The 12,926-nt window shown below is 34.3% G+C and overlaps 1 protein-coding gene across 1 annotated transcript in view; it reads right to left on the bottom strand.

The window, feature by feature from the left end:
* Nucleotides 1-11,332, bottom strand: part of LOC132549811 (roquin-2-like) — a 29,952-nt gene extending 18,620 nt beyond the window's left edge. Inside the window, exons 1-8 of the mRNA XM_060213784.1 lie at nt 11,226-11,332; nt 9,185-9,684; nt 8,421-8,729; nt 6,074-6,249; nt 5,423-5,623; nt 4,988-5,120; nt 2,452-2,680; nt 1,697-1,840 (exon numbers count right to left, since the gene is read on the bottom strand). Coding sequence (XP_060069767.1) covers nt 1,697-1,840; nt 2,452-2,680; nt 4,988-5,120; nt 5,423-5,623; nt 6,074-6,249; nt 8,421-8,729; nt 9,185-9,530 — 1,538 coding nt within the window. The 5' untranslated portion in view covers nt 9,531-9,684; nt 11,226-11,332. The remainder of the gene's footprint in view (nt 1-1,696; nt 1,841-2,451; nt 2,681-4,987; nt 5,121-5,422; nt 5,624-6,073; nt 6,250-8,420; nt 8,730-9,184; nt 9,685-11,225) is intronic.
* Nucleotides 11,333-12,926: the final 1,594 nt, after the last annotated feature.

Raw genomic sequence — 12,926 nt, 5'->3', positions numbered from 1 at the left:
ATCCCTTTCAACAGAGCAACTGATCCAACACTGATGAAATTCAAAACCATACTTAAAAGTAACGTGAAAATAAAATACCGTAAAACCCCATGTAATGTGCACATTTCCTTTATGCTAAATAAAGGTCTCATGGGGGTCTGGTATGTACCAGGGTTTTCCATCAGAGCCGGTCGCCGGCCAATTTGACCGGCTACTTTGATCATTTGGCCGCCTACACCAATCCAGTTCCATTATAATGTTCCGTACACAACTACATGTACATGGCAGGCCAGCCTCCTACTTACACTACACAGCCCACTACTAGCAAAATTATGGAAAACCCTGATGTACATTAAGTAGCTATATGATTTTCAAGTTTTTTTCCATGGAAAAATCAAAGATTCTGTGAGGCCGCCATCATTGATTGTTGGGATTATCTGGTACTCCAAACCAACAGAAAATGGATTTGACAAGTTATTTATGAACAACAATAATAAATAAGATAATTACTGTATATTTTAATGCAAACTACGCAAGTCAATATCATGCAAAATTTGGACAAAGTCTTAAAAAAGTACCAGCAGGATAAAACGATCGGCAAAAACAGTGTCCTGTTTGGGATATTCAAAAATGTGTAAATGGTAATATAATTATCTTTTGAAACACTTGCATGTTCAACTTTTAAGATATTGACAGGTTTCATATTATTCTACTTCATGTCCAATACTGACATGAACCAGAAGCTATGAACACATGATCCGTTTTCATGTGTAATGGCAGAAGTTATCGCTGACATAATAGTATGCGGAGTGTCAATTGAGCCTCATCATTAGACTATGGATTTACTTCAATATTCCTTATATGGGTCTTCCTTTGTTTACTAAGTGATATCTATAAGTCTAGTAATAACTAGGGAATAGCACCTGCGTGATCATCTTACCAAAATGTGTAACAATACACCATTCTTCATTTGACAACTGGTCATTAATAGGTAGATAATGACTCGTACCTGTGATTTCAACACTGAACACTGTTGATTTGACTCCCAGAGAAAAATTTCGACTGAATTTTTGGGTGCGCACATTATGCAAGTAGAAACATTTTTTATACTATTTTCAGCCCCATAAACATACCTATGCACATAATGTACGTGTGCACATTAAGTGGGGTTTTTATGGTAGTGTCATATGATGCAATAATGTACAGAAACAAGTGAAAGCAATTTCAAGTCTATTAAAGTCCCTTCAATCATTAATGTCGAGTCAACATTCTATGAATCTTAAATAGCCTAAAAGCTATGTAAAATTTCTGCCCTATGCTCTTATTCACTGCTGTTCTAAAACAACATGAAAACAAAACTCAATGAAAAATTTTTAAAATCCTTGAAGTCTCTAAGATCATTTTCAAGGGGTTCTAGATGGAATTGATGACTACAATTGCAAGATATCTTTTAGTCCTAGAATAAACTGTCCTTTGTCTTCTTTTTTGTTTTGAAGTTCTTATAAAATTGCAGTTACAAATTCAATATAATAAACCATCACTATTAGTTATCTTAAATATCCTATTCAACTAAAAACTGAGGAAAGCATAGCTAAGACCAATTATTCACTTGCCCTTGAAGATTGAAGAAGATCCCTTCAGATTCTTTAGCTCATAATTACCTACGAATTGCATGGCTTGTACTTCATCAAACATTATAAACAACCCAATAAGTTACCTTTGGTTACCGTATCCTGTGGCAAAATTATCATCTTTAAGTTTTTCTGATACTTGAATACTGTCTCCGTCACTAGTTGGGAAATCTTCATAGTCAGGAGGTGTGTTACAAACTTTACCAGTTTTCTTGGTCCGTGATCGGTATCTACAAATTTATAGTTGAAAATCTTCTGTAAAATAGGTGTTTTGAAAAATCCATAAAATCCAGTGTTACATGATAAAGAACTTTAATTTGTTATCAATTTTCCTGATTTGATTCAGTATTGTATTTTGTGCAAGATGGCCTAATATTATCAAATAAGTACCAGTAGATAGAAATTATCTGTGAAGGGCCCAGCTCAAATACAAATTAATAATACTGGCTGAATTTCTGTAAAATTAATGGTCACAATGTGAGAATGATCATGTTACCATGAAACACAGTCTTATCTGGGGTTTTCTTTAAATTCACCTCTGTATTTTCTTTGAGTTCTCTAAAGAAATGGAGTCTTGACATTAAAGAAATTATGTTTTTACAATAAAGAATAGAGTCTTCACAGTGAAAACATTCACACAGAATGTGGTGGACATGGGTACCACTATATGCACAACTTCCATATAATGGAAGGGACAAACATTGTGACTTTGATAATTATATGTTATATTGCTTTTAAATGCAATCTTTGACAAAGAACCAGCATTTAAAGAAAGGTTAAAACTTCAGTACACAATACTATGCCAACACAAACTAAAGTATATGAACAAGCTGCTGCCTACTTATCAAGTTCCTCTTGGGAATGAGCAAATGTGCAGTTAGAAGATCTAGGACAACTGTTTTTCTGTAAAAAATCTCGACACATGCTGGTTTTGTATCGAGAATTATGAACAGTTGTGTTTTCCAACTTTTTGTGTCCATTGCTCTTTACAAAGTCAACTAGTCCTTGGACTACACTGCGCACTGCCTTCATTACTGCCTCCAGGTTCTCCCAGGATGGGGGTGGTGCCTCTGTTGACAAAATACATTTCAATATTGAAGATATGCTTTGAAGACATACTTTTAATAAATTCCTACAAAAATTCAATTTACATTGTTAATGAACATTATAATCAGTTTGACAAAATCTGTGATGTCAAGTTAAGGAGGAAGTGAAGTAAGTGTACCAATTATACTTTCTCAAAAAAGAAATATGATCATTTCAAAGCCTTACTCAAAAGTTGCTACTTTAAATTTCTTTGGAAAATCCGAGAAAGCTTTAAAATGATTTTTTTAAGAAACCTATATCAGGAGATAAAATTTTAAAAAATGGGGCAAAGCCACAATTGGCCGGGTTGCGAGATGAGTGCAATGTTATATGGTATTAATAAGACAGTTAAAGGTGTTTCATTTGTTGAGTATGTAGAATATTTGTTATAAGAGAGAAAGTTTGGTTGTATTTTATGAATTGGTGCAGAAGAAGGGCATCTGAAGAAAGAAGTTGCAGTCATTTTTTATTCGGAGATGTTAAAAACATGGACAATGGACATCTAGGACCCCAAGGTGATTTATATGTGGAAAAGTTCAAAGCCCTAAAAATCCAGAAAAACGTCCGGAATGAATCCATAATAGGAGGTACACATCTTCAACATATATATATAATTATCCTACAAAGATTCAAGCTGCTACGTCAAAAACTCTAGGAGGACTTCATTCTACAAAACTAGTACCCCTTTTCCCCACCCGCCTGCCCGACATTCACCATAGTATAACCCGGTTTTTGACTAAGTGCAACCCGGCCAAAAATGATTCCCTAAAAATAATTTTTCCTAAACATTTTTGAAAATGTGCAAATTTATCTTTCACAAACCAACACAAGTTAGTAATTAGACTATAAAACAGTATAAGCTATAAAGCAACTCTATAATATCAAGCACTGAAATTGCTTGTACTGAATATTCAAATAATTGTCTGGAACAAGTCAAGTTTTTCACATGGCAGTGATTTTTTTAATGGATTATTTTAGAAGTTATCAGTGAAAATGATGAATGTTCCACAAAAACAATTTTAACAAAGGGCAATAATTAAGTAATTAAGGGGTTTCAGGCACTAAATTTGGTACATTGTACATCCCCATAGCATGTCCAATGTATACACCTAGTTTAAATGAAAGCAAAGCTTATGTTCTGGACATAAAATTTTAAGAATTGACATTAACTCTGTAATAAAGGGGTTGCATGCCATGAATTTAATACACTGCACATGGTCTTAGTATGACCAATGTATACACCAGATTTCATTATCCTAATTTCAATGCAAGCAAAGTTATATTCAGGACAAATTTTTTTTAAAAAGAATGGCAATAACTCTGTGATTGAGGGGTTGCAGACCTTGAATTTGGCAACTACTCATTGCCTAAATATGACCAATTTAAACACAAAGTTTCATGATCCTTGCTTAACTGTGAGGAGTTATACTCTAGACAAGAAAGGATAGATGGAGTGATGAACAAAATGCCAACCTACTCTGAAAAACATTTTCAGGGAGCATAACAATCATATAATGGTATGTTGTCAAGTATATAAACATTATGTCAACTTCCACAATAGCAGAAGCACACGAGTACAATGTAAAAATTAGGGTAAGCAATTTTATTAAAAATGCAGCCAACTATGAAATTTACTAATACATGAGGCTCATGGGCCTTAACGGTCACCTGAGGCCTTAAGGTCTTTGGACAGTTTAAGAACCTGTCCATAAGACCCAGCATTTGGGCAGGCAGAACAGAACTGATATATGCATATTTACAAAGTTTTTATTGTTTCTAAGTTTGAAGGCTTAATTTTCAAGCAGAATTGATAACATTCTATGTTGTTGTAGTTTAGCATATTTGACTTGTGATCTTGAATAAAGACCAAGGTCATTCCTTTCAACAACTTGGTAGCCCCTTATCCCATCATGCTACAGGCTCACTATCTGCACTTGGGGCTTTTGTTTATTGAGAAGAAGTCATTTAAATATTTTGACATATTATGATAACTGTGACCATGAAAGTGGGTCAAGGTCAAAAATATTAACAAACTTGGTAACCCTTCATGCCAGGATGCTACAGGCTAAGTATCAGCACTCTTGGCCTTTAGTACTGAGAAGTCATTTATAGATTTTTGACTTCGTCTCAGGTGACCTAATAAAACTATACAAATATGAGCCTAATTTGTGTTTAGCATTGAATGTTTAAAGGTTCATAAAACCTCAATTCTCAGTTACATCAAAACATATACATATTTGGCATCTCAATTCTGCTATTTTTACTTGCAACTGGTGAGTGTTTTGTTATACCTGGAGAGGGGTCTATATTAGCAAGAAACTCCAGATGTGTCCTCAGTCTCTGTAGGTTACATGGATCACCTGTCCTCTGTAGAGCAATCACCAGCTCGTTTACACTCTGTGAGAAGGACTGAGGTGTCTGCAGCTGAAAATACCCAAAGTGACAAATTATATATACATAACTCAATAATGTTTTTGCAAATAATGATAAAGGTTTAAAAGAAATCCCTGATCTGCACAAATATTAAAACATTCAGTTTTGCCTTGCTAATCATCTATGTTTGCATATAGTGTTGAATAAGTTAAGTCTGTCTACAGATCTTACCTGAACATGAATTTTCAAAACTTCCTAGCAAAATAAGAATTTTATAATTTATGAACCACATATCATCATATCAAGATCAAATATAAACACTGTTTAAACTGATATTTAATAGGAACACCTACTTTATCTATGATTGACTGCATATGGGATTTGTGAGTAGTGTCACCGTACAACAGTGATGACCATTGGTCAGGGGCTATCCTTAGACCTGCTTCCATAGCAATCTGTACTATCTGTGAGTCATGGTCACGTCTTAAGGCGTCGTATGTCCTGCATTCTTCCTTCAATTGCATCAGTGATGATTCCTCTTCTCGCTTTGTCACCTACGAAACAAAATAGCAATCTGATTGAACATAAACATGTATGAAACACTATAATGAAGAATATTGGTTCTTACTATCCCATGCTGATTCACTGTCGACTGAATAATTCCTCTTAATCAATTGTGTTCTAAAATGTCCTATCAAATAGAGAGTATTACAAAAACTTTTCACTGAAATATCTATTAGTAGTGACCAGGGATTCCAGAGGAATTTCAGTGACCATCATTATATTTACCTTTTCTCTGTAATTCAATCTAATAATTATTTTACAGTTTCAATCATTTATTATACATTACCAGCACAACTTATCAACACCAAACATGTCAGATTTAGAAATTGTACCGTACATATGTGCTACCAAACACCACAAAGCAAGAAAGTCTGCCCAGTAGTGATATAAGATCTCATCAAAAGCAAGTCTCTTATTACTTAAACAATAATTTTCCTTACCACAAAGCAGGAAGCTCTGTATAGTAGCTGCACCACATGGCCTATAGCTGTTTTAGAAGCCTGTGGATAGTGGGTCTCAAGGCGCTGAACCACAAACATGACCAGCACTTTACGTGACAAGGCTGAGCCATCTTCCAGGGCAAGCAGAATTAGTTTCAATACCTCCTCCTGCATAGCTGTAAACAAACATCAGTCTTTCATCAAGTTGTAAACAAACATCAGTCTTTCATCAAGTTGTAAACAAACATCAGTCTTTCATCAAGCTGTAAACAAACATCAGTCTTTCATCAAGCTGTAAACAAACATCAGTCTTTCATCAAGACTTACTGAATTTGATCCTATCACACCATGAAATGTCAAATATTTCACTATTATGTATACTATTATTACTTAATTAAGCAATATTAATTAACAAGATTTGAATAAAACAAGTTCAATAATAGTTTAAGGGTCAAGCAAAAAAATCTTTCTTCCCTATACCGAGACTTCAAATCATCTGGCACAATTTTTATTAGTACCAAAGTTGACAAGACAATATTTCTACCTCAACAAACACAGCAAATATTAAAACAAAGTTTGAATAAAAAGGGACATTTTCATTTATAAAACATTTTTTCATGCATGAAATAAGAACACAACTTTAAATAGAAATTATCAAGAAACAGACAATAAAAGCTTACATTTTCATTTTCTCCATTGTTACATATACCTGCATTATACGAGTATGTATTTTCCAGATCAGTTTTGAACAATACAAGCCTCAGCACTTAAGTGAATATCACAAATTTAGGTTTAACTCTTTATGTTTTCACAATTCTGTAAATTAGACCTCACTACATGCTATTACCACAATGTCATTGGTGACGTACTATTACCATAGATTTAATGTCATGGCTTGTAAGTTAGCAGTTTAACTTTAATCTAGATTTGTGTCCAGTCATTAATTAACATTGCAACAATGTGTATAATTAAGCCTGCTATCATAATTCCTTTGTCATGTTGCTCCTTCCTGAAAATGTGTAAAATTCTGCTGCAGTGCCAAAGTATGTGTACAGTACAGGTGATTTGTTTTGTTGGAATCAGGAGGTGTCAAACTGTCAATGAATGTTTATCATAGTTCATGTTCCATAAAAAACTTTGATATACAGGTAAGTTCAATTTATAAGACTTTTATTCAAAAAGGGGTAGGGTTACAGTAAACCTCCAGTCAGTTCAAATAGGTGGGTAGTTTGAACACAATTTTTTCAATAAAAACAATAATTTTCATCTAGTGATAGTTCCAACTCTTTCTAGTTTGTTTCACTTACATTCTTAATTGTTCTAACATACCGCAAGAATGCACAAATTACTATTGAACAAGGCATTGGCATCGCAATAATCTCTCCATGTGGTCACTTTTCACATCAATGTTCAACGCTACATGTACATGTCACTTAATTAGCACTGATATGTAGTATAATTTACTTCACATCTTGCCATAACATCATGTCCGTGCCAGCTGACACAACTCAACGCCCCATATTACATGCTAATTATAAGTGATCTGTAAATATATATAGACTATGGGATGTCTGCATGTGTTTTAGCAAACAACATTGTTTCACTTCAATCATATCAACACTGTCCCAACAATTTTAAGATTCAGGAAGATTTTAACAAACTTTAATCGATAGTCATATTAAATCTCAATCCACACTTCGCATTCTGATATGTCAATGCTAACTTCTACCAATAAATAAGCAGAAATATGTTTTTTAGCGGACTGGTTTCTTTGTCACAATATCAAATGTTAAGAACATCAAAACGAAACCTGTGATTTCTTAACAGTCGATGAACATGTATAGCAGTACAGTAAGAGTTACAAAAGATAATAATGTTATAATCAACCCCACAGAAAACGACATTTCCGACTCATAGTTTCCTGCCCTGCTGAGATGCTTTTAGACCCTTTGTCGCGGTGTTAAGCAAGGTTGACCCTGACAGTTCAAACTGTCATCTATTTTCAAGAGCATGATTTTGTATAAATCTGACAGGTTCAACAATATTTAATTAATTTTGTTCAAACTGATGTAGGGTTTACCATATATAGGAAAATTTTGATAAATTGAGAAATTGAACCATTGAAGTTCAATTCATAGAATTTTTACTGTAATACTGATATAATACTATCTCACTAAATTAAAATCTGAAATTTGTGTATCCCATGCCTATTACAGCAGGAAATATTATTTACCCAATAATCATACAACCATGAAATTCAATGGTTTTGTGTATTTTCACACAAGCAGATCGAAATTCAATACACTCTGCAATAAGTTGCTGAATTTGATTATCACACGCTAAATACCTGGTCCTAGAAACTGACAGCCTCTTGCCCTCACAGCTGCCCATAGGTTAGATGAAAGTTGCTGTGGATTCTGATGTTGTAAGATGAGCTCTGTCACTGTACGTTCACCAAGTGACCGGGCAGCTCTCATGGCCCTGCCACGCCCCTCCTCCTCCACCAACTGACAGTTGACCAGAGTCACAAGTTTCCTCTGCATTGGTCGGCTCAGCATACAGTTGTTTAGAGAATTCCCTGTACTATTCACAGAGGAACCTCCTATTGCTGTCACCTGTGTGCTGCCATTGTTGACAACTTGGCCTGGTACAACACCTAATGGTTGAAATAGAAGATGAAAACATAATTCCCGTTTTTATACTGATGTTCAAGATTAAGACAGAGGATCATCATTCATTCAAGGTACAAGATAACATAGGATCCTTTTTAATATCAAATAGATAAAACATAGGGCCCTTCATTAATAAAGAGGATGATGATGTTACATGAAACAGCAAAGTTCTCAGATCAAATAAGAATTTCAAGTCTATAAAAGAACACTAAAACAAAAAAACAAACAAACAAACCAAACCCATCAAGTCATTTCACATTCAACACCCTACCACATATATTGTATATAAATATCCTTTATCAGAGTCAATCATCAAAGCTTTACACTTCTTCAAATCAATAATTTACTGCTGCCAGACATGAGATTATGTAAACCAATTCATTTCTTAAAATGCTGATGAATTATACAATGCTGCTAAGCTACATACTATTCTACTTACTTGTGGAGAGTGGTTTAAGGTAGAGAGCCAAAGCCTCAATACAGTGACGGGCCGATTCATAGTTGTTGATATTTTCCTGTGGGACAGACACATTATTGTCACAGTTTGGGGCTATGGCTACACCCACCAATTGTAGTAAGGCATGGTTTATGGGTAGCTCACTGATGGACTTGTTTATGAGATTCTGGTCAAATGGGCACTTCTTCTGTTGAAGTTTAGACAGACAAGTCCTGCAGATTGTATGAGAGCAAGCAAGGCTAATAGGGCACAGATTCTTCCCATCAAAGACTTTATAGCAAATTGGACAGGATAAGAATTCTGTCCAGGCAGGTGTCTGTACAGGCATATCTTGATGATTAAATGTTTAACTTTGGTATCCTTAATATTATAAAGATTATACACTTAATATGAACATTCTTGTCCCATAGAATGAAATAGCTGCTCTTCTTCGGATCCTGGGCTTTATATCATATATGGCAGTGTGCCAAAACTGAATTAATCTGTAAGAGACAAAAGAGGTATTTTCAACTATGAATAACAAAATGATATAAATAATGATTTAGATCACGTTTTTACATATACCTTTTAGAAAGCCAAAACCATTCACAATAAACATGTAAAAGGTAAAACAAGCTTTTATTTTTCCCCTATACAATGCATTTAATTTCAATAACACAGATAGTATATTAACATTGGTCTTTTTAATCATAACTAAAACATAAAAAGAAGAGGAGAACATTGTTCTACATCCTGATCCATACATTATCTATTTGTTATAAACTAAATGATAAAGAGTCAAAGTCAGTCTCAAGTAGGTGGGTAGATCAGCTGGGTGCTGCGAGTTGGGTATTGATACCAGTGGGTATGCAGGGCGGTGAAATAGAATATAAAATTAAATACAGGTAGTTTCAATCACAACATACCCAAGCATCACTTGTTAAGTTGGTAATTTATTGGCCAACTTGTTTCACCTCTATAAGCGAGGCTTCATCAGGACCATGATATTTGTTATATTGCTAACTTTCACTTTCTGAGAAAACTGATCAACATAAATGAATTGCTGATAAAGGTCTTTATATGCATACAACAGAATCCTCAATGTAAATGAATATAAAGACTTCAGATGAACTTGAGTAATTCTGTTTTGAATGTAATTCTTATATACTTCAAATTAAAAGTACACACAAAAAAACGTCATTGGACCATGAACAAGGTCATGGTGACTGTGTCAGTTAGCGATTTATTTCTATATATGGTTACTAAATAAGTATCACAATTGCTAGTATGGAAACGCATGCAATCATATTTCTTGAGCAAGACATCAGGATAGGAGCACCTGATAAGGAATTCCAATGTAACACTAGTAAAATACTAGCTGCAATATACGACTTGGCTAGAGAGTTCTTTAACTCGATTGGTTGAGCGTTAGAATAGTAAGCCAGGGGTTCTGGGTTCGATTCCTAACAGAGGAAATGAAATGAAAAATGGCCTTTGTTACATTGGCACCCATGTTGGGATCCGGGAATAGTACTTAGCCATGCTCCACCAAAATCGCTGTAAACCCTTGGAAACTTGAGGACAAGTTATTTCCTGGAGGGAGAGTATGTAACCCTGGTAAAATACTAGCCGCAATATACGACTCGGCTAGAGGGAGCTTCTCTTTAACTGGATTGGTTGAGCGTCAGGCTAATAAGCTAGGGTTCCATTCCTAGTGGAGGCATTAAAATAAATAATGACCTCTGTTAAACCAACAAGGGATATTGTCAAACGTCCTAGATAAACGAGTCCCAAGGAGAACCCTAAAAGGGAATAGAGTACTGGGGCATCCAACGTGCTACCTACGACAACAGGTATTTATTTATCACTAATTTTGATCAATTTGAAACATACATTTAAGATATAGGTCTAGTCGATATTCTAGACAGATTTTATATGTTTTTTCATCACTTTATATACCTGTCGTACAATCATAATCATGAAAGCAGAGCCGAAAGGATGTACTAAATTTGAAATCGATAATTTCCTCTACTCTGACACTTACCAGTTGTCACCTTTGTGATGATAAAAATATTCAGGCAACATACTTCTAAAATGAAGTAGTTGCATGAATAAATATTTACAACATGGATGAAAAAAAGAAAAAAAAATAGCGATCTGAGACCGCTTGCCTCATCCCATCATGGCGGCCGTGTTGCGATATAAATACTTCCGGTGTCTGCTAGCGCCACCAGCCATCAGGGGAAGGGACTCTGCCAACTCATTAGGTTAAGTTAAACCTTTCATTTTTGAGTTAGCCCAGTCATTTCCCTTGTTAAACTTGTAACTAGTAACGCATATATTCCCAACCCAAAACGATTGATAAAGGAAGTTTCTCATATAATACACAATTATGTATGTGGAAACTGACCCAACTACTAATTTCTACATTTCTCATTGTCAGCAGAACCAATCCATGTGCAATACAAATTAGATTTTTTTTAAAATATTGCTCCAAAAATGCACTATGAATACTACTTAAAATATTCAATAAGATGTTGAATATACACATACTCCAATTGATTTAACTCGCATCGTAGTAATATTAAAAATGTAACTACAATCTCGTGTAATTTTCTGTGCATACTGTTCTAAGCGGAAAATATATACGGAAAAAGAGAATAATATCAGGTTGATGAAAACGTTCATCTCTTGCTGAACAGCTTGAATGGCTGATTAAGTCGACTATTTTGTACAACATTTTTTTTTTATCCGAACGGAAAACATTTTTTTTTTTTGGGCTAGGTTATATCACCATAACATTATTAAGGTGTAAATATACATATAAAATAAACTTTCATATCAAAACAAATCGAAATGGTTTTCCCCTCCAAATTCAAAGTGGGAGGAGGACATGTAATATTAGAAAATATGTTGTATAACTTATGGTGACTTTTCTGCCAGAATCATCTGCCAATCGGACGAAACATAATGATTTTTTGGATGTTTTTCGAGGTTGTGGTCATTGTCGGACAAAACTTATAATTATTTTTTTGTTGTTTTCGAGATTTTGGTCTTTGTTTTTTTTAATAGTCAAGCAACTTGCATCCGATGAAGATTTCACCATTAGAGCAATAATTTTTACACCCAATAAATAATGCACAATAATCTAACTGATGATGATGAAAATGATGATGATAATGATTAAGAGGACGATGATGATGATAATGATGAGGGTGATGATAACGAAGAAGAAGAAGAAGAAGACGACGACGATGATGATGACGATAATGATGATGATGATGATGATAATGATAATGATTACGAGAGCTTAGGATTATACTGTATGTAAGATGAATGAAAATGTACTTGTGAATGAATATGCTAAAAATCACAAATGGATACCAATACAAGATGTCTCAGTGTATTGTAATGTTTCTATATGCTATGATAAAAAAAAATTGTGGAAAAAAAATGAAAAAAAAAGAAAGCAAAATTGCTCTATTTAGGGACAAAACAGATGTTAAAAGTGTGTGTCTGGCTGAGGTCTGTTAACATATCAAATGTATTTATGTGCATTCATTCAAAATAGGTATGGTGTGTAATTAAAGTGTCCAGTGTTCTTTGATTTAATTATTTATGTCCATATGCATTGCCGCAACCACTGTGCCGGATATATTATCTTTTGTGGTAATGAATGCAGATGATGACTAGTGACACGGAGTGCTACTTGATAGTGTTGAATACATGATTTTTAAGGATTATA

This window comes from Ylistrum balloti, unplaced genomic scaffold (genome assembly GCF_031769215.1).
Source record: "Ylistrum balloti isolate Yb309-2 unplaced genomic scaffold, AGI_CSIRO_Ybal_v1 Utg370078, whole genome shotgun sequence".
Classification (NCBI taxonomy): Eukaryota; Metazoa; Mollusca; class Bivalvia; order Pectinida; family Pectinidae; genus Ylistrum; species Ylistrum balloti.
This window is presented reverse-complemented; position numbering and strand designations above follow the sequence as displayed.